At 42.6% G+C, this 23,494-nt stretch overlaps 1 protein-coding gene across 7 annotated transcripts in view; it reads left to right on the forward strand.

Annotated features, from left to right (window-relative positions):
* The window catches only part of auts2a (activator of transcription and developmental regulator AUTS2 a), a 200,335-nt gene that overhangs the window by 12,522 nt on the left and 164,319 nt on the right, over positions 1 to 23,494 (forward strand). Inside the window, exon 1 of one of the 7 annotated variants that reach the window (XM_028982712.1) lies at positions 11,599 to 11,765. The exons of the other annotated variants lie outside the window; for them this stretch is intronic. Coding sequence (XP_028838545.1) covers positions 11,718 to 11,765 — 48 coding nt within the window. The 5' untranslated portion in view covers positions 11,599 to 11,717. Of the gene's footprint in view, positions 1 to 11,598; positions 11,766 to 23,494 lie in introns of those variants that run through there. 7 annotated transcript variants of the gene reach the window in all.

Below are 23,494 nucleotides of genomic sequence, written 5' to 3' on the forward strand. Positions count from 1 at the left end.
TGCATATTAAGGAATGGCAGACATTTCTGAGTGCCTTTTTAAACAAGTGTTTTGTTGCGCAGCTCTGACAACTGAACACAAGATGCCCCGGCCTCTTTGTTTGTTGAGTCCTGTTTTGTCTGCTGTCCATGACCAACCTGTCAAGGTCTTTCAAACATCGCAGTCACCTCATCATGGTGGGTTTTTTCCCTTTATTCTCATATGCTCTCGTCCATTGTCTCGTCACTATGCTCTGCACCGTAGGCCTGATTCACGAGCTTAACGAACTTTGTTCGCTCATGTTATCGGCCATTTTTTCTGGCTTCACAGAGGAGCGGAATCCCCCCGTGCCTGTTATCACACACTAGACTCTCTGACTGTGGGAGTGCACTTGTGCTTAGAGGGAGGAGAAAGATAGAGACGGAGAGAGGGTGAGCTGTTGTGTCTGACACCATCTGCCTGATCGAGGGCCACATGTGCTGGAGGAGGAAAACATTCTCAGCAAATCTCAAACTGTTACTGTGTGTTGCATTTAGGAAGGATCTTATGTCTGTTTTCCAGGTTTATAGGTGATTGTTATGATTTTCTGAGAAATTTACCTATTCTATTTTCGACAAAAAGTACATTTTCCTGATTATCCAAATGGATCAGACTGAAATAAATAAAAAGTTGCATTTGTCATTGGTGAGATCCATAATACACATAACCATAAATAACATACAATGGGAAGATAATATTTGTGCTGATAGACTCAAATAATAGACAGTAAAACACATAGTATGTTCTGAACAGTAACAAGAAGTGTAGTAATAGTAAATAGCAAGGGCTATGTGGACAACAAAATATTGTTCATTAATGCTACTTTCTATTGTTCATAATAGCTCTACAATTGTTCTATTTGTTCTGTGTTGTTCTTTGCTGCATACTTTGTATAGTTACACTGTTAAATGTTACGCCGCATTTTGAACATATGAGAATAAATCTTTGGACTGGAAGTGTATTAGCTAAAGCTGTTGTTTTTGTGCTGAAGCTGGGTGTGTTATAAATCAAATAAAGTGCAGTAGAAAGGCCACTTTGTGTCTGGTGAAATCACCATGGCTCATCAGATTCAGGTGAACCTGACGGCTTATGTAGCTTCCACCCTCCTTGATGCATTCACCCTGTCGCTGCAACGCGTGTAGTTCACAGGTTGCGATCAATAATTCTGATGGCATGGAGACCCAGTTCTTCTTCATTCTGCTGCTAACTGTGGTTGCCGTGGATTCATGTAATTGTTGTTGACCCTGCCCATGGATTCTTCACCCCCCACCTATTGTGTGGGGAAAAGGTTCAGAGGGATGTGTATCACTGCTGGCAGACACCACAACAGCTTTTTATCCCCAGCCGCCTGGAAATGGGATAATTGCACTCATTTCACTCTCAGTTAAAACTGCAGCCTAACTGCTTCATGCTACCTTATCATCCATGTCATTCAGTTTGGCAGAGGTTCCAGTTATGTCCTTCCTGCACTGTAATTGTGATTTGTTTGCTCTTAAATGTTATGCCATTGTTCCAGCACAACACAATTTTGACTCTTGTATGACATTTTTGGGTGCTGCATTCGGCCTATTAATCATACACACGTTATACTGAAAAATAAGAAATGAAATATTTGTTCATTGTTAGGTATTAAGAATATTTTTGTTTGTTTGTTTTTTTTTTACGGTACATATAATGTTTGGAATGGCCATTTAGCAGAATTTGAATAGACCTGGAGCCATGAATGAAATTGCTGCACCTTTGGGAATTGGTATTATGCTAGCGTGGCTGTCGACTGTGTTTTAAATCACAGTCATTTTCCTCTCACCTCCTGTGCCAATTCAGTGCCATTTAGAACCCATGAATAATTAAAAGCAAGGCAGTTTATTGGGTTTGCTTTAGCCCAGGCTGCGTGGAGAATTGTAGGCTTTGGATGTAAAAACTTACAATAAATTTTTTTCATGGCTTATGAATACCTGACCACTTTAGCTGAGTCTGAACAAAATGTCCTCTTTCTTTGCTGCGAGCCTTGGACGGCGTAGGATTGGCGCACAGTCAGCCGACGCATTCGTATTCCATAATCTCAGCCTGAAGAACGGATGAGGACTGGGTCACTGCAGTCTGGTGTTGGAGGCGGGCTGTCGCTGGCTCTCTGACTCTCCCGTTTGGCACATTCCTGCTTTTAGGGCAATGTTATTAGTATTGTTTTTGTGTTTCATATTCATATATATGTGTGTGAGAGTTAATTTATTGGCTTCTTCAATTCGACAGTTTTGCTCAGCAGATTGCAAAAATTTCCCAGGAAAGTAAAGTGATGTTGTCACTGAAGCCAGAGGGAGGAGAAAACGAAGGATGCCACGGATGCAGCAAAAAGGACGTTTATTTGTACAAAGGACAGGGGAATAAACAAGGTGGTGCAGACAGTACATGAGGAGACACTCGTCTGTACATATTTCTGTAAAGAAAGCCACCAGTACTTTCTGGCCACCACTCTTCTCGTCCTGCAAATTCCCGGGCGCCCGGTAGCTGGCGTGATGTGGGAGCGATCTCCTCGTCGAGGTCCCATGTGACAGAAGTCACAATCATGGAGGGGGGCAAAATGGACTCAGGCTCTTTGACAGACTCGCTTGCAGAACACTGCCAAGAGAGCACATTCGCTCACTTTTAGCTTACTGGGCCAGTATGTAATTTTAAAATGGAACTGGGAGAAGAACAAAGACCACCTCGCCTGATTTGGATTCAGATATTTGCCTGTTGAATATACTCAAGATTTTGGTGGTTGGCGATTACCTCCACTCCCTTCAGCATGTGTCACAACTCCCCCATTGCTGCCTCAGAATCAGTAACAGCCCTTCACAGCATGTACCAGTATGTTGATGGGGACACATACACACATACAGGACGCACTCAGGATTCGTGCTGGATATCTGCTCTGTAGACTCTGGATCACACAGAGCTTATATAAGGTAGAGGATAAGACAAAATGACCGCACCTTATGCTCGTTACACCTGGAAGGATCACTATCCTTGCCCATGGAACCTGGGGAGAGAGCATGATGAGGAGCCCACAACCCGGAAATGTAAGAGAGGGAGAGCATGTCCTGGGGGGCAGAGCCGGTGCAGACATGACAGATGTGCCCTTATTGAGCAGACCCAGACTGAAACACACACGTACCCATCTACCCCCACACAACTATTCATATCCTGAATATGAAGCTGTATTATCTTTTGGCCACTCTAACCATTATCAGCCTTATTTGGCCATAAACTGGCTCATTGTCATTCATAATGATTTATTTAAATGTCTGATTTTAATAAGGTAATATTTTGTTGTGCTTTGTTTGTGTCTTGAGGTGTAGTGGGGGGCTGGTGCTGATATTAAATGCACGACTGTGCTCTCATCAGGACAGATTTTATTCTTTGTGGTGCTTACCCTCCCATATCTCTCTTTTCTGCCTTTTATCTCTTATATACACACATTTTCCCTTGGTGTGTTTTGTATATGCCTCTTTTTCATGTGTCAGCCATTGCCACGTTGTACTTCAGCTCTTAAATGTATTTCTCTTCCCTTTCTCCAATGCCAGTGAAGTTCAGCTTTGTTATTATATCTTGTGTAAGTGCACTCATTTGGTCGTGTTTTTGCTGAGAGCTCTTTTCTGTAACAGTATGTAGGCTCGACCGCTGTTTACGTTGAAGCCCTTGTGTTGCGCTGCTGGGTGAATAAATCACAGCCATGTTTGTTCATGTGTGGTCAGCACTTTAACGGCTTGTAATCAGATGAGTGCCCAGGAGGTCAACATCAAAAACCTGCATTCTCCCCTGACTCTCATCAACAGGAGTGTTCCCCCTGACCCACTGAACATTGACCTTTATTGGGGAGCAACAGTATATGGTGCTAAGATGAGCATTGTGATGGTTGGATATTTGTGAAAGTGAAGTGATTATCATTGTGAAGCACACAATTTGCCCGCTAGGCCATCACTGCCCATTATTAGTTGTGTGATGTAATGTTGAGTGTATTTAATTCCATTCAAATGTGGTGATAAGTGTTTATAGTGTCATCATGATCATGTTGCAGTTGTGTAATATTGAGATGAGTGTCTATAGTGTCATTATGACCGTATACATTTACAGCATTTATAAGACGCTCTTATCCAGAGTGACTTACAATCAGTAGTTACAGGGATAGTCCCCCCTGGAGACACTCAGGGTTAAGTGTCTTTCTCAGGGACACAATGGTAATAAGTGGGATTTGAAACTTGGTCTTCTGGTTCATAGGTGAGTGTGTTACCCTCTAGGCTACTACCACCCTAGTTGTGTAATGTGGGGATAAGTGTTTATAGCGTCATCATGATCGTGTACAATTTGTGTAATATGGAGATGAGTGTCTATAGTGTCATTATGACCGTCTACTAGTTGTGTAATGTGGGGATAAGTGTTTATAGCGTCATCATGATCATGTACAATTTGTGTAATATGGAGATGAGTGTCTATAGTGTCATTATGATTGTCTACTAGTTGTGTAATGTGGGGATAAGTGTTTATAGTGCCATCATGATCGTATGCTTGTTGCATAATTCTGGTGTGTGTGTGTGTGTATATAAAGCTATAACGGTTGTATATTAGTTGTGCAATGGTTAAGATGAGTGTATAGAGTGCTGTGATGGTGGTTTACAAGTTGTTTAATGGTTTGGACGACTACCTTAGTGCTGTGATGGTGGTAGACTATTTTGTGAAGAGCAGCGTTGCTTGGTTTGCCTCCCCCTCCAGCCCACTTCATTCTTGTGCCCCCTCATCTGGGTGCAATTATGCTGCATTTATCTCTCTTTCCTCCCTTTCATTTGATCTCTCCCTTTGTAAAGGCAATGCAGCTGGGTTGGTGTGGGGTTAAGGGGGTGTGCGTGCGAAGCTCACAAGGGTGAAGGAGAGACAGAGTGTTGGAGGCTGGAGGGGGTGGAGGGCTGGCTTCATCCCCAGCATCTGAAAGTCATTGTAACATGGAATTATCCTCTCTTTCCCTTTCCCTCTCCTTCTCCCTCTTCCTCCGTCTTTTTTTCTCCAGCCTTTCCCGCTGCTTTCTGAGTTGCACACCAGGCCCTGGGCCTGTCACTTTTCATATTTAGGCCAGTCTCTCTATTTTTCCTCTGTGTTAGTATGGGGCATTGGGGCATATTTGTGGTTTCTGCTCTGTCCAAATCATAAAGACTGATTTCCTGATTTCCAAAAAAATGATCAGAGTTCATTTGTTTAGTACTTTATCAATAGACATTTAGTTTTTCTATACTCTTCATTGACACTTTATTTATGTAAATAGGATGGTAGTAGCCTAATGGTTAACACACTCGCCTATGAACCAGAAGACCCAGGTTCAAATCCCACTTACTACCATTGTTTCCCTGAGCAAGACACTTAACCCTGAGTGTCTCCAGGGGGACTGTCCCTATAACTATTGATTGTAAGTCGCTCTGGATAAGGGCGTCTGATAAATGCTGTAAAAAAAAAACATATATATATACACACACACACACACACATATATATATAGTAATATTTGTAATAGCTTTGTTGTATTATTATGGTTATTGTTTAAATTAGTGCTCTTCAGGTAACATGTACAACAATGAAGTCAAAAAAGAGTGAATGAATTGATAAGTGAATTAAATTACTATTTAGCACTGCCTTTTACTTTTACAGATTTGTACAGATATCTTTGTCTCTGTCTGTTGAAAATGCTGATTTAACTCAACTAAATGGTGATGAAATGCACAGGCAGGCATTGTTCTGTCTTTTCGCATCACTTAACTGTATCTGCTGCCAGCTCAGCCAACTCAATAAAGATGACAGAAAAGATTCTTTTCAATTCTGCCACTATCATTTGTGTGGCATGATATAAAAAAAAAGTGAAATTAATTTGCAGAGATCAACTCAGTTGGCTCACGTATGAGTCATGGGGGCTCGTGGGCAGTGTTGTGTACAAGTGTGTGTGTCTGTGTGTGTGGATGTGAGTGAGAAACTGTTGAGAGAACATGCAAGGGGACTGTAACACACTGTTGTCTGCTCACACGTGCACACACACATACCGACACACTACCATCCACCATCTGATGAAACATTTTCAGTATTTAGTTAGGCACACTAACATTGTCCACTGTTATACTTGTACATAGAGACAAAGACATTTACTTTTACAGCATTTATCAGATGCCCTTATTCAGCGCACCTTACAATCAGTAGTAACAGGGACAGTTCCCCCTGGAGACATTCAGGGTTTAGTGTCTTGCTTAGGGACGCAATGGTAGTAGAACATGTGACCACCACCCCGAAAGACACACACATAGACGGAGGGATACCAACACAAAGAGACATGATTTTTGTGCACATGGAGGGGACAATTTTATATATCATCTATAGCTAAAGATGCCACTGAGGTCCCCACACACTCCCCAGAGCACCTTTCATGGCTGCCAACTGCTCACTAAGGGTGATGGTTAAATGCAGAGGACACATGTTGTGTCACCGTGTGCTGTGCTTGCTGTGTATCACTCCACTTTCACATGTTTGTGGGAAATGCCTCATGTTAGCATTTACTTCCAACTAGGGCTACCACAACTGGTTACATTTACATTTATAGCATTTGGCAGACGCCCTTATCCAGAGCGACTTACAACGTGCTTTCAAGTTACCATCGATGAAGAGATCAATTCCGGTTCACTAGGACCCCAACTATGAATACATCTATTTAATTCACTCTGTTGTAGATTCTGTACACAAAGTTTGACAACAAGAAAATTACAATTTAATCTAAATATTCTTTAAAGAGGAAGGTCTTGAGCTGTCGTTTGAAGGTGCTCAGTGACTGAGCTGTTCTGACCTCGAGGGGAAGTTCATTCCACCACCGAGGGGCCAAGATGGAGAAGAGTCTAGATGAATGTTTTCCTTTTACCTTCAGAGATGGAGGGACCAGGCGAGCAGTACTGGAGGCTCGGAGTATACGAGGTGCAGTGCGAGGTGTAATGAGGGCTGTGAGGTAGGATGGTGCTACTCCATGTTTGGCTTTGTAGGCCAGCACCAGTATTTTGAACCTGATGCGTGCAGCTACTGGGAGCCAGTGGAGGGAACGTAGCAGAGGGGCGGTGTGGGAGAACTTGGGAAGGTTGAAGATCAGTCGTGCTGCTGCATTTTGTATTAGTTGTAGAGGTCGGGTGGTACATAGTGGTAGACCAGCTAGAAGGGAGTTACAGTAGTCCAGTCGTGAGATTACTAGGGACTGAACCAGTAGTTGGGTGGCCTGGGTTGACAGATAAGGGCGGATTCGTCTGATATTGTAGAGAAGGAATCTACATGAGCGGGAAAGATTGCTGATGTGAGTTGAGAAGGAGAGTTGGTTGTCTATTGTTACTCCAAGGTTGCGGGCTGTTGCAGAAGGAGAGAGCTGCGAGTTGTCCAGGTAAATAGCAAGATCCTGATGTGGTGAAGAATCTGATGGAATGAATATTAGTTCAGTGGTTAGTTCAGTGGTTGACTAGTTCCGATTACGTCACCTATTTTCAGCACAGACTTAGCTACAATAGTATTGCAGGAGTATATGGGAGTATATTGTACATTTACTCGAAATGATAAACAGCAGATTTGAACAGTTACCAGAATGTTGCACTTTATGCTACAGTTAAAGAATTGTTGTGAGATAATGATGGTTGTATAAGAGCAGCAGTGCATGTCGGTGCATGACCTGATTAGTAGACTAATAACCGGCTACCAGTCGACTATCACAGTCATCATTTGTGGCAGCCCTACTGCCAACACAGTCAGTTACACTAATCTTACCATATTAGGAGGCTGACTCCATTTAATAGTGTGCGGGTCTACCTGCGTGTGCCTGATTGTGATCTTATGTTTATGGGAGGTGGTGAATTAACTTTCATGTATTTGTATTTAATTTCATTGCAGCTGGTATCAGTGTATGTAAAGTGTGTATAGTTTGTAAATGAGTTTGTGTGTGTGTGTGTGTGTGTGTGCGCTTTCTAGCTGTATTTTATCAGTGAGCTGAAAACGAGCTACATTAATGGCAGCATTTTGCGTGGGAATCTGCCAATCTTGACCCATTTACTGGCCATGTCACAGGAAGTTCACCCACTTCACCGCCAGGGACCGAATGAGGACGTGGAAGCAAACGAGAGAGAGAGAGAGAAACAGCTGCCCTCTCTGTGCGTGCTGGAGCATTAGAGAGGTCTGCCAAGGAGGGCAAAGCATTCCATCTTCCCATCATGCACCTGGAGATGCTGATCTTTCTTCCGGTCATGTAACTTGTCTTCACGAGCTGCTATAACAGGGGGGAGTTGGAAACCAAGGTCACCTGTGTGTTTCTGAAATCTTTCCCTCCTTTGAGGTAGTTTTTTTTTTTGTGCTTTTGCACTTCTGCTATTCATTTGATTATATAAGTTCTGTGCTGCGTGAAGACCTGACTCCCCCCTTCCCACAAGAGCTTAAAAGATTAAAGGAACTACTAAAAGCGTTTAGGAAAGTTTTTTCTTTAGTGGAAAATTGGACGCTAGCTTGCTTTCTGTAGCTCCGGGGCTCTAGAACATCTGGAGTGTGTGCAGCAGCCGGCCTGTCGTCCTGTTGGCGTGCTCAGGGCGTCGGCCTCAGGTGAAAAGAAATCACGCTCGGTTAACCCTCCCAGCACCACCACCACCACCCCCGCGGAGCATCAAGCGAGCCACACATCCACCATGCCCCCGGGCCAGATCTGCAGGAGGCCCCGCGGCGCCGGAGATGGAGGCGTGTCCTCACCATATTGCCTTCGCTCCATTGGCTCTGGGGATTAAGCCTCAGACTCACACGGTGCGTGTGTGTTTGTGCACGCATGTCGCCTGACGCCTGCAGCGGCGTTTTATCCCAAACGTGCCCACAGCGGGCCAGCTGACGCCCTGATGGCAGCAGCACTCCGTCAAGAAAAGACCCCCGCCCCTCGACCTTCCGTTCACTCTGCGCCAACGCCGTTGCCTCGGCCCACGCTGGGCCTAATTGGCTGATGCGGGATGTAAAACGCTTGAGATGGTTACCGCAGCAGACCATCGCTCACCTGCGATGGGGGTGGAGACAGTTTTCCACAAGGCTACTTTTCTCCCTAATTCTCCCGGCCGCTGCCTGCAGTGGCCATTTTTCACCATTCTGTAGTGAGGCTCTTTAATGGAGGCTGTGTGCTTATTTATATATCTATTTATGTAACATTACTTCCTTTTTTGGTTTGCTGTGATTGGAATAAAGTTGTAGCAGGGTGTGTGTGTGTGTGTGTGTGGGAGGGAGGGAGAGAGCAGGACTTTTTAACATGTCCTCACAGGGGGGTGAGTTCCAACAGAGATGTGGAAGAAGGCGGAGCTGTGAGAACGAGTGACACGCCTTGGAACTTTGCACGGATTCATCGCTCACTCTGCTGAAGACACATTAATGCTCCTCCTCCAAGCAGTGGTGTATGCAGAACTCCTCAGCATTTTACATCTGCACATGCTGCTTAGTGAGAAACAGAAACATGCTGCTGTTGCTACATAGTTATAAATTGCATTATTAACATCAAATAATATGTATCTGGTCTTGTTACGGCTCTGTTACGTTCCGTCACGTTACGTTAAGGGCCTGCAACCTTTTCAGCGCGTGTGAAGCCTACATGTTACAGACTGAAGTGAACAGGACGAGAAGAAACTCCATCTCACCCTCAGCAGCTGTTCAACTTCCAGGTTTTCTCCGGCCTGTTTGCCCCCTACTCCCCCCGTCACAATGTGCCTATTCCAGCCTTTGCTTAATTAGGGGGATCGTTATCAACTGATCCAGGCACTCATTAACAACCTAATGAAGCGTGTGCCAGATTGGAAGCGCAGAAGGTTAGAATGGGAATTGCCGGACGGCGAGAAGGGAGGCCGAGGTGTGTGAATACGACACGTTGTGATGTTACGGTAGCGTTACAGTCGCTGGTCTTGCTGTCACTGTGATAAACGGTGCACTGGAAGCACAAGGCGCTCTGGTCTTGTGGCCTCGCCAAATTTGGACAGCCTTTGTGGGGATGATGTGGTTTGTTGCATTTGGCATGTGTTCACACCACACACAGATGACATCATTATATACACACACAGTTTTAATGTTTGTGTCTGTGTGGAACAAGTGAGCACCCAATTTTTGCCACTAACAACAGTATTTACACACACACACACACACTCATATAAAACAGAGAAGTATAACAACATTAGTATTATAGAAGTATATCAGCATAAATACCTTAATGGTCACTGTTAGCGGGAGTCAATATACTTGAAATTGGCAGTAATATGTAAATTGGAGTCATATTGTCTGGACTCCGGGTGTGATGGGGAAGGAGGCACAGAAGCTCATCATTGTCGTAAAGGCCATTTATTTTAAACAGAAAAGGAAACAGAAATAGAACAAAAACAGGCCTGTAGGTGCAGGTCAGGTACATTAAGGAAGCATCAATGTCCACATTAATGCTTGCTGCATGCACTCTTATAATAGGTTGTAATCACTTGTGCCTCATTAGCATCAGCTGAGTGTGATCAGGACCCACTAATCACGTGCACCAGCACCTGCTGTGTGAGCCCAGTGGCCCATATATGCAGTTTTCCAATTATTACTCTCTGAGATTCAAATCCTCACAAAAGGATGTTCATTACTCAGATATTGTTAAAATGTCGAACATTTGTGCCATTTTGTCATTCAAATTTCAACAAGCAGCTATGTTATGGGCACCCTGTGGTGTCACTATAGTTCACTACAGTTCAGGGCTGGGTAAGTTGACCGCTCTGTCCATTTGCTTCTTAAGGTGACAACGTGGGATGTAGCTGTATGTATGTACATAACTACTCATGGGCTACATGGGGTTTGCGGGTAAAGCGCATCCCAGGTGTGTTGTCATCACACTTCATCGGTTGTTTTGCAGTATAGATTGCAGTAAAGTGTGGATTTGGAGCTCAATGGATATTCATTGTCAGGTCACTTCTTTACAAAACATTATGAAAAGTGCGTCCTACTTATCTGAATGTCCATATCACATCTTTTGTTTGTTAATGGTGAGGAAATGCTGTGCCAGCAGGTTACTGTGGTTATGTATATAATCACTCAGGTCAGAGGTTTGCAGTTTATCATGGATTTTGGGCACTGTGTTAAAAACAACCCTGCTTTTAAGATGATCTGCTGTGGGCTGTGTGTGTGCGTCGGGGTTCTGCTCGGTCAGGTGGACATGCAGGCCGGCGGGAAATGAGTCTGTTTTTCATTATTCATTAGAGCACCGGCAGCACCAGACAGGACGAGATGGACAGAGAGATTATGGCGCGGGGAGAAAATGGATAACGAAATGGGAAGATAGAGAGGAGAGGGTAGCTTAAGTAAAAAAAAAAAGGGGGGGGAAAAAGATGGGGAATGATGGAGAGACCGGGGGAGAGGAGGCTGGCGGTCCTCTGGAGCGTTGCTGACATCCTGCCAGAGTGACTGAGAGGGAGAGGAAGAGAGAGGGCGGCACAGCGAGGGAGGGAGCGTGGGGAGGAGGCGAGCGCCAGCGCAGCATTAGCGGTCCCCAGGCTTAACAGAGCGGCTGCCGAGCCGCTCGACTCCGGAGACATTTATTCCCCTTCCTGCCTCCTGACGCCTCTGTGAGCGACGGCCCTCGCTGACACCCAGCCCCAGCGCCGGTCACCCAGGGCCACGGAGGCCGGCAGGATGATCAAGTCAAGCTGGTTCTATGTCAAGTTCAAATATAACGAGAAGGTAAGTCGATAAATCGCTGCGCTTTTCCCCCCTCCTGGTCTTCTGAGTTCAGAGGCTGGCAACGTAATAAGAACCCATTGCCATTGATCTGATGATACTGCTGACAATCGTGTATTGACAGATTGAGGATTTTTTTTTTATTGCCAGTGCATGTGTAAAGAGTTCATAAATGTTACATGCATCACGCCAGCGATTTTAAGCTTTGCATATATTATTGATCCTCCTCTTAGGAATCAAAGGCCTCACAAGTGAGATAAGGTCTCAATAAATACATGAAAAGCTGGAACAAAGTGTGAGATGAGTTCTGATTATTTTCATTAATCCGGTTCCGGTGGCACTGATTCGAATAATCTGCATTTAGCAGGATAGACAAAGAAGTTAAAAAATCTGGATATCTTTCGAATATCTTAGATTGGGAGGTGTGTGTTAGTTTGCAGGCGGTACTCCTTGTTGTGTTCTGATGACTTTAGATACAGGCGGGCGGCGTTGATAAAACCACAGTCGTCTGTGGCTCGTCACTCGAGTGACATCTTAGACCACTGAGGTGTGTGATTAAACCAAAGACCTACTTTCTCCCTCTGTGTGTGTGTTTAAAGTTTTAGTGTAGACTGACACAGCCTCTGCCACACAGTCTGTGGTGTGTGTTTCGGGTAGATGTACTGGTGGATGTACAGATAACACGCCGTGCTTCTGGCAAGTGATCTTAGGTTACACACACACACACACACACACACACACACACACACACACACACACACAGTCTCACTCTGATTATGTCTCATTCTGCAAAATGGAGCTGTGAGCTACTGGCAGCGATATTGTACCATGTGATGAAGGAGGCTTAAAAAAAACGCTTATATACGGAGTTCCATTGTGGGGATTCTCGACGACTGTGAAAATTGATGTTGGCGTACCATCGGTATTATGTGTAGTTACTTTGTTAATAATTTCTGCATTATGAAGTTATTCTGAGACCTCTCACAAACTCAACTGATTGGCCAATGCATTCACATTTAGGGAAAGAGATGTGAAGGGCTGGTGCTTTGTGAGATTAATATTAGTTATATTAGTTCATTTTTATCTAGTATTTGCTCTAAGTGGGCATGACAATGTTTTGAATGCTTGAATTCATTTTATTACAGCAAATACAGCAAATCTAGGTTATGTCTATGGTACAGTCTAATTAAAGACGTGTGTGTGTGTTGTGTAGGTTATATGGCATAGACATATTTCCAAATCCATGTGTACAGTTTGTGTATGCTTTATGTGTAGGTTATGTTTAAATGATGCTTTTAAAGAATATGGTTCAGTGTAATTAAAGACGTGTGTGTGTGTGTTAGTGCATGTTTCGCTCTCGGTTGTGTTATCTAGGAAAGACCACCGCTAAATGTTTCTCGTTATCTCTTTTACTTTTATGTTTCTGAAATACCTCGGCTTTGTCCTCCTGGTTCTCTGAAATCAGAGGAGATGAGAGTTAATCTGCGCGCTGCTGTGGGATCTCCTCTCGCCTCCTTTTCTCCCCGCTGAGTGTGTGTGGGTGTGTTCAGCGCTGCCACGCTAAATTAGCTGAGACGTCGTGCTGATGCTTCAGTTATAATGCGGGTGATTACACACTTCGTACTTGTTCCCTGTACTTAGAGCACAGTGCCGTAGTGTAAGTGTGTGTGTGTTTTTGGGATGCAGTGGGTGGGCCAGAGGAAGCCCTCCCTGCTTGTTCTAGGCTGTTACTCAGGACATTAGGAAATATTCTTATGTAAGTGCAGTATCTACACCTCCGTTCTGTGACGTAGAGCGGCACAGTCCATAATCCATAATCTCACACTCTTACTCGCTGGTTATTCAAACGAATGTATCATCATATAGCCTGGCTGCCATAAAATATTATAATATTATAATATGTGCATGTTCCTATTAATTCATTGACCTTCCATTCAATGTAGTCTGCAATAATAGTTTTTGCAGAGCACAATGGTTGTGAAATAGGCTTTGTTTAGTGATACTTGATGCTGACACCATAATAGAATTTGCCTCTGTCCCTTTTTTCTTATTATTTTACTTCATGTAAATTGTCTTTGGTGAAATTGTGTTAATGCACATTGAGATAAGATGTGACATCAGTCTTCTGTAAGACTGTACAGTGTCACCTTCGGTGCACGATCGATTACATGATAATATTTGCCCCATGAAAGTGAACTACAATGCGTCATTCACCAACTTCTGCCACAATTCTCTCTCTGTGTTGAACGTCTGAGCTTTTAGAATACCTGTGATTTTAGCTGATTATCTGTTTGTAAGTGCCTCTTTGATCCCAGAATGACGTTTACTTGGAGGAAAAAGGGTTAGACTTGCACGTACACTTTGCACAAAGCCTCGCCGGATGAAAGCGAAAGGAGTAAGAGCGGCTCTGTCTTCTCCTTTCACCAAAGAGACACTCAACCCAAACCAGTTTCATTTATTTATGCCTTAAATGCTGAAGTGCTAAGAGGCTTAGAGAACTCCTGACCCTGACTGTCGACATAAATCTCCGTGCTTTTCAGTGAGAGAGGGAGTCATGATTCAGACATGTGGAGCAACTCCTACGTTGTACTCAGCAGCACAGAAAGGGGATTACGGACAAATCCCTGAGCTCCAGATGTTTAAAAGAACGTCCAGAGTGAGGAAATGCAGTCATGCTCTGCCCGCACAGAAGGTGATGTAACCTGCCTCAGAAAAGGCCAATTTTTGACTGTGCGTTCACTTACATGGTCAATACATCAGGTTTACAGTCAAAAGTTAGTGCCAGTCTTAGATCCTCTATCCTGCATTCTCATTTACTGAATATTGAAATGGCTTATCGTCAGCATGATATTGGCACTGGTTAAGGGTCATAAAGGTCATTCGTCATCAGCCAATTTGTGGCCAAATCACTGTAGTTGTCAGCAAAATTTTACATGCATATATGTTAATAATGTTATTTTAATATATAGATGCACTAGATGCAATGCCGTATTGTAATATGTCTAAGTGTACAGTTGTAAAAATGTTTGTAATGAATATGTCTAATGTACAATAGAGTTTGTGAACCTTGCTCTGGTCCAGAGAGGACTGGTTACAGATTGTGTAGGTTATAAAGGTTGCTCGCCCTCTGCTCAATGATGTCCCGTGAGGTTGAATTGGTTTGTTCAACCTTCGAACTGGTGTTGATTACTATGTGGTGGTTGTACAATGATTGGTCTCAACTTGTGTTTTTACTGAAAAACGTGAAGGTGTAGGTTTCAGGAAGGGACTTGGATGGTGAAAATTGAGATGAGGAACACTGGGGTGGAACAAAAGTGGCAGGATCAGTAGTGCTGTGAGCATTTTCCAGACTGCTGACAATCCAGACTCACAGTCGTTTTACCATTGCTTTCATTCTTCATCTTTGCTCTGCTACACTCTGCATTTGTTTGTGTGTGTGTGTGTGTGTGTGTGTGTGTGTGTGTGTGTGTGTGTGTGTGTGTGAACAATGCCTTTATTCAGGGGTTTCTCGGCAACGAGACACTTTCAACCCATGAAAATCTGATATTAAACGTTTAAGTGGCTTCTGCAGTTACAGTCAGAATAAAGTGCCTGAGAGCAGCAAGATGGAGCGATATTGACAGAAAAAGACTTTTCACAAGAAAAACTCTCTGAACTCATTACACGGGAACAGTGATAACAAGAATTCCTTGCTTCTGTGCGTGTGTGTGTTGCTGGGGTACAAAATGTTGTAGATTCACTACCTTCTGACCAACCATGTGATTGTACCAATCGTGGTCCTTGAAAGAAATGTGTGTTTTGTCTGTACATGTGTGTGTACAGCATGCCAGTCACCTGGCCGTCTGGCTGGCAGCGAGTGGTGGGAATGTCACGGCTCTGTGTGTATGAGGGTCACATGTCCTCTGAGATCACAGTGAAGGACAGAGAGAACAATGGCTTTTAGTCAGACTCTGTAACTGTCTAGACAACAAGGGTGGTGGTGCTACTTTTTTCATGAATTGCCAAAAATGTTATAGGAAAGGAACGTATTTAATAAGGAAAATATTCATTTCATTATATTGTTTTTTTTTCATTTGTTTGTAATATGCACATTTTATCATGATATCTGTGCTCTAAGTTGTGTTTAATACATTGTGAAAGAATAACATTTGGAATCCACAAGGGCCAATGATATAGTCGATATTCCACGTATAAATCCATATAGTCCAAGTTATTCTACTCGAATGATCACTCATTTGCATGTTCAAGGAAGCACCATATAGTGTTGATTCTTAGTATAATGCTGAATACAGTGAGTATTTTCAAGTTAAAGTTAATTATATAAACCTAAATACATAAATACATTTTTCAGCTATATCACCTAGTCCTGACACAAGGATTATGGAATATATCAATTATAAATGATTATCTACATATATATATAAAACAAGACCATTATAGTATATTATAGGATACAACAGAGTATTTGGCCTTATTAATAAAATAATGAAACAATTAAAAAAATATTACAAATTAAATTTAAAAAAGTGTTTTTGTGATTCTTTTTCCATCTATATCTAGAGTTTTTATTTATTTATTTGTGTTGTGGGTTCTACAATATTTTTGCAAGCATGCCTTATTTATTTTAATGATGATCAGTACTTGCAGCTCTTCAGCTTCGCCAAGTGCTGTCCTTGTAAATATGAATGTCTAGACACTGTATGTAGTATAATATGCAATGATTTGACAATGAACACATTTGGGACCTTTGGGACTGGTTTGTGCAAAAGATGGAGATTTCACCTCTGGATATTTTTTTTAGATTATTTTAGCCCTTGGTTTTACTTGCATCATCTTCCATGTCCAAATCCAAGGTCAAGTGGACCTTCGTGATATGATGAAACTTTTTTTTTTTTAAGTTGTGAGAGGGAGAGAAAGGCAGAGTGTTGGGCAGAGCGAGCGAGGGAGAGCTGATATCAAAGTGAGTGTGCCATCTGTCATCGCAGAGCTAAAACAGCTGGTGGAGAGGATGCAAGATGTCTGAGCAGAGACTGACAAGATGGGAGATGACAGGAAACAGATTTCCTCTCCTCTTTTTTCTCTCTTGGAACGAGGAAAGTGGTCCATCCATGTGCTGTGATGCCTTGCTGGCTTCCAGCTGCCAGATTTCTTATTTCTGTGTGTGTGTGAGTGTGTGTGTGTGTGTATGTGCATCTTGTACATCTAAAACTCTTCCTAACCTATCAAGGGAGTGTGGAGATGTTTGGATTTGGTTTGTTTACTTATTTTTTTGTGTTTGTCAAGGTGGACCACTTCCATCAGTTTTAGTGGTTTAGAAATGCTCCTTCTTTGGGTTGAAAAATAGTCAGTCTGTGGAGTTTTCCTGTTTGAGATTGATTTGATAGCATTTAGCCAGTGTGAATAATCTCCAAAACGGGCCTTACCAGGAGTTCAAGTCCACAATGAATTTTACTTGGAAATTGTTGCGCATATAGAAATTGAAATCATGATTCATGAATAGTAAATAATAGAAGAGGAAATAAAATAAAGGGTCTCTCATATTCCACTACAATCTCACACTACAATCTTGACTCCACCGCCTGAGATGGTTACGTTACAAGTCTGTTTGGGACTTGCCATTCAATAAAATTGATAGTTTTTGTCATTGCACAGAGCAAGGTGCATTTAACTCAACATCCATAGTGAGCAGTGGGCAGCCATGAAAGGCACCCAGGGAGCAGTGTGTGGGGACAGTAACTTGTTCAAGGGGACCTCAGTGACACCTTGGTGGAAAGGGATTTGAACCTGCAACCCTTCAGTTTGCTTCTGCTAGGCCACCACTGCCTCACTATGGCTGAAACATACAGATTTTCTTTCTCTCTTTCTTGTTCTGCATGATCTCTATGACAGTGACCAGTGTAAAGCCATAACGATGCTAATTGTCCAGTCACTTCATTGTGTCTTGTCAGTGGTTCTGTCCAACATGACAGGGGCCAGAACGGCTAATAAGATCTGATTAACGCCGCCAAACCACCAGAGAAGCCATCCCTTGGGGAAAGCCAATTTTTCCACTCTTGCTCCCCCCCTTGCATTCAGTCTCCTTGCTTGACGAGAGGAAGAAGGGTGGCAGCTGCTGAGGCGATGAAAGGTCACCTCATCACTGCGGCAACACGACAGCAAATGGGAGAAGCTGTCATGTGGGCAGAGGGTTGAATGACAGGCCGCCGGGGCGAGTCGAGCTCCTTGGAGAGGGGATGTGACAAGGCGGAGCTGTCACTATTCAGCCCTCTTTAGTCTTTTTATCTTTCACTTGTATGTATCTACATCCTTTTTCTTTCATCTTCTCCTAATCGTTTCTTATTTCTCCTGTACTCGGTTCATTATCTTAATTTAACACCATAGTAAAGTGGATTTAGAGTAAAAATCCCATCTGGTATAAACAGGCTTTTTAAAGCCTCAGCAACATTATTAGAACATGGAGGTTAATGTGTCCCTTGGACACGTTATATGCTTTAAAGTAAGGATGCTGATGGGCATATGTGCGTAAAAACCGCAGTGGGAAGGTTCTGTCAGCCGTTATCAGAGCTCCATGTTTTATTAATGAGCGATGCACCAGGACCTCCGTTCTCCACTGATCATTAATGTATGCGCATGCCAACATGTTTGCATGTTCTCATGCATAAGACATGAGCAGGGAGGTGGAGCTGGACCTTCTGCCCACTGGCTCAACCCTGGTGTCTGTGTGTGTAATGAAGTGAATGCTCAGCGTCTCACTGAGATTGCGTTTGAGGGAATGTATACTGTATTCCGTGATTATGTAAGCAGGCTTATTGCCAGGGTCTGACTGTCGATCAGTAAGGCTTGCATTTAAAGCATTTTGTTTATGTGTTGATAGTGGCAGAAATTCCATGTCCATTATTTGCTGAATTTAAACACCAACCAAATCTCACCAACTAAGTTGTTCTGGTTAAGAGTGTCTGTCAAATGCTGTGAATGTAAATGCAAAAAAATAACTGCTGATTTAACCTTCCATATTCTTCCTGTTGTAACTTTTGAACCCTTTCCTGATATTTCTGCGTGCTGTAATGAAATAATTAAATAGATGCTATAGGACGATTCTCTACGTGATGCACAAGACATTTTGATAACACAAAAGAAAGTGAAGTGATTGTCATTGTGTACATTGCACAGCACATGGTGCACACAACGAAATGTGTCCTCTGCTTCTAATCCATCAATGAGAAGCGGGCAGCCATGACAGGCGCCCAGGGAGCAGTGTGACATGTATGTAGTACCTGCCGTGCCTTACTACTTATTTCAATATAAAAAGTTATGACAAAAACCATACAAGCAGTTTGAAAACTTGCCATGTGATGCACGGGACACAGAAAACTAAAACCAACTTCCACAGTAACTGTAGACTTTATAAGCATCGAGACAAAACTATTGCACCAAATATTTCAATGTATAATGGGTGTCAAAACTGTGCAACACTTCAATGAAATAATGTTCATGCATTACCAATATATGCAACTAAAATGACCAAGAGGGTGTGATGCACGAGATGTAATGCACGGGACAATAATGTCACTGGTCTAAAAGCTACTAAGAGTGCTGGTTAGTTTAACATATGATAGCCAGTGGTAAGTGTTAAAATGTGGTGCATTGTATAAATATTCTAATTAAGCCTGATGCACTATTCAGTATAACATATATAAACTGAACTTTGAATGTCTGGGTTATGATAATAATTTACTTTAGAATTTCTTTGAAATTTGTAAAAAATTTACATCGCGAGAGATAAGCGTGTTTCAAATGTTTGCAAAGTCTTCAATGTTTTAAATACATATTAGCAAGAACCTCTCTGTGTGGCAGGTTGGTTTGTCTGCTTTTGTCTGCCTCTCTGTGCAGCAGTATCGATCGGGCTGGTGGGTGATGCTGAATGTCGTAATTTGTCTGTGGCCGTAATGTGCCTGCACTTGCACTGGCCTCTGGTGCGTGGCAACGGTCCCCCTGCTGGTAATTAGGATTGATTCGATTACAACATAATTAATCACATGGGTTTAATCACTGATACTTTTCTGAGAGCAAAGAGAGCAAGGCATCTGTGTGATTGGGAATGGAGCAGGATAAATGAAATATCACTTTTTTTAACAACCACATAGACCTATTGGCATAGACATAGACCTATTGATTTTTTTTCCTTTTTCTGAATTTGTAGAGCATTTAACATACTGGTTGAAAACACCGTAGCCATATCAGGAATATTGGCATTTCAAAGCAAGGTCATCACTACAGGATTAAATCAGTTAATGTACATTTTTTACATTGATCAGAAAACCGTGTGTACTGAACACACTGAATCTTTCATTGACTTTCCGTCTGGTCAATTTGCTCATGCGAGAAAACAAATTAATGTCAGATTCACTAAAGCTTAAGATGATGTAGTATCTGCCTCAATGTTGAAATAACTATCTGGTGTATTACCTTGTTTCCTGTGAAACCAGTTTGCTGTGATAATCCACCATATGTTTTTAGAAAGAAGTCAATCTTCAAATATGGGAGGAAATTTGGCCAAATATATATATTTCATATATTTTTTTTATATAAAATGCAGATGACTGGTCATGTGCTCTATAGATTATAACCCCTTGTGGCTCCATGATGAATAAAATGGCCATCTGAATAAATATGAATCCATAAATATTACACCGATTTCTCTTACTAGTAAGCCAAATTGGAATCTCCAGTAGCTTCAATAGCCTCAAGTTAAACATGGACATATTGTAGTCAGGTGGAATAGCTGGAGCTGGCAGTCACCCATATTCTTAAGCATCAACATGTTGGTAATGTGCATTGCTCTCCTGCAAAACAAAGGCGCTTGGTTGATTCAACTGCTGTCATTATGTTACAGCCTTTCTCAGTGTGCATGTTTTTATTTTACCTCCAGACCACTGCGCAGCTTTTGTTCTTAATAACCACTATCTTAAATCTTTTTTTTTTCTATCTTTCATCTTCAACTTTGTACACCGCCTCTCGCTGTCTTAACTAAAACTGTAATCTGAAATACTGGCACTTGGTTCTTAAACTGTGGTACTTGGACTCAATCTAGTGTTATGCTGGAGTCCAGAGGTTATTTGTATATTTGTAAATAGTACAAGTAGCCTAAATAAGCCTACTCTACTGCATGTTAATGCCAGTCCAAGTAGTTGTACTTGGAAAGGTGGTGGTACTGTGAAAGGTTAAAGAACCACTGGTTCTAGAGGTTATATGTTGTACTCTAATTGACCAGGGGCCAGAACGGTTAGTTGAGGAGCAAGATGGAGAACCATTTTACAGTTTTTTTGGTTTTGGATTTACAAGTGCACCAGTGCCTTGTTGTGGTGATGGTGGATTGATATAGTATTAAGTTTGTTTGTGTGAGGCTTTATTAGATGTGATTATGGCTGCATAAGTTTTCTTTTTGGAGTAAGATCAGTGCGGTTAAGCCTTTTTTTTTCTGAAACAGCAAGCTATCTGCCATTGCGTTTATGATCTTTTTTTAGCACACAAACCCAATGAATAATTCACAAATGCTCCAATTATTTTGTAGTAAGCAGATACATAATACATTTTGTTTTCCTTGTAAATGCATAGATATATTACTGACATAACAGTTACAGAGTTGACACACATTTACACTTATATTCAGATTTTGTTGGACCTGCATACTGATCTTCAGAAAAATATGTATGTTTCTGCCATCGGAGTAATGGGATAGTAGGAGGAGGGAAATAAACCTGTTTTGTGTGCATAGAAAGAGCACCTATGGTTCTGCTGTGTGTTTTGTTGTAAGTATACTCTATCCCAGTAAAGCGAGTCTCTGTCAGACACACTGCCACACGGGCACTGACGCCACCTTTCCCGTCCTCCGTGCCACCCGGATTGTCCTCCACGTCCCAGTCCACTTCTCTTCAAGTGTAGTCATGTAGCACCACCTGCAGGTCAGCCAGGAGGTAACAGCCTCCTCCTCAATGCTGTCAGAGAAAGTGGGGTGGGTTAAAGTGTGTATGTGTGTGTAAAAATAAGGTGCGTCAATATCTTTCTGTCTGCAAAGACATTCATTTTTTTTTTTTTTCACGTTAGCACATTAGCATGTGTGTGTCTCTGTCTCTTCTTCCCCCTCTCTGGTTGTCCTTCTATCTGTGTCTGTGTTTCTCTTTTCCCCTCTCTCTTTGTGTGTCTGTGTGTGTGTGTGTGTGTGTGGCCAGAAAGTAAAATAATTCTCTGTTTCTTTTTTGTTTCATGTTAGCATATTAGCCTGTTAGCATGTGTGTGTGTGTGCTCTCTCCCACCATCTCTCTTTGTGTGTGTATGTGGTACGTTGAATTATTTACCTTGGCATGCTCAGAGCCTCTGTGTGTGTGTGTGTGTGTGTGTGTGTCCTTCACTTTTAAAAAGTCCTCGCCTGTGTTAGCATTTGTAGCACTTCTCGCTATCTGCTCCCGAGGGCCTGGGATGTGAGACAGTAAAAAGCGTCGTCCCTCAGCACACCTCGGCCCCTTTCAAGTTTCTTCTTCTGCCTTCCTCTGATTTATTTTTTTTCCCGTCTTGCTCGTTCGATGGGTTTAAAATAAGCAGAGAGCGGTGCATTCGTCTCATTTGCATTCTGCACACTCCTCCATAATTCATAAAAAACAATTGTCTTTTCGCGTTCCCAGAGTGAAAGCCTCGCTTCAGACTCGTATGTTTTTTTTGTTTTTTTTTTGCTTTCTGTCTGTCTCTCTTGTTTTTATTACGTTCGTGCAGGAGTGTGTTTGCATGTACGGGTGTGCCAGTGTGTGGCTCCCTCTGTAATCCGCAAGTTTGGTAAAAGGCTCGGAGTTCGGCGGGCTTGAAGTCAGCGTTCACAATCAGTGGGGGGAATAACGTTTTTTTTTTCCCCCAAACCATATAAAGCTACATCCTTTACCCCGTGCGGCTGTGTGTTTTTCCTCCAGTGGGTGGATGTTCGCAGTCACATTTGCCCCCCCCACATTTGTTATCTTCGAGATGAGCCCGGCCGCCGTGGACACAGACGGACCCCCGACATCACGCCGTTATCTGTCGCCATCTTACAACGTGTTGACGTGACTAAGAGGCACACACACACATCCTACACATGGAGGTGACTGTGTGTGTACGTAGCCTCATAGCCAAACAAGTTTGTCATTTCCGTGCTTGTATAAACAGGCAGCGCTAATCTTATCAATGTTGAGAGAGGCCTGCAGATGTGGAGAATCGACGCCCAGTTCCCATTAGCTGCGATTGAGCTTCGATAGGCCATAAACGCCTTCCTGTGTGTGTGTGTGTGTGTGTGTGTGTGTGTGAATGCCAGTATGAGCAGGTTTGCACTCTCAGAGGTGTTGCTGTTGGTCGTAAGAGAACAGGTGGTGAACAGAAAAATATTTTCAATTATGGCTGTGTACAAATCATCAAAAAAATTATTCATTTCAGTAACCTGTAAACAGAGAACATTGTTATTGTCAATAGGAGTATCCCCCCCCATGTTCCAGAATCCTGTATTCCCCTATATATCCCACGTCCAGTATCCAGTTTTGTTCTTAAACCAAAATGTACCCTTTGTTACTTATCTATGACTGTTGGGACTATAAGGACTATACGTTTATCTTTAGATTTATAATCCACAATTAAACATTTAACCTCTGATCCACCTGTTCGTACGCAATGCCATTCAGTTGCAGCTGGACATGTGACAGCTTAATGATGATTGT

Source organism: Denticeps clupeoides, chromosome 6, assembly GCF_900700375.1.
Source record: "Denticeps clupeoides chromosome 6, fDenClu1.1, whole genome shotgun sequence".
Taxonomy (NCBI): domain Eukaryota; kingdom Metazoa; phylum Chordata; class Actinopteri; order Clupeiformes; family Denticipitidae; genus Denticeps; species Denticeps clupeoides.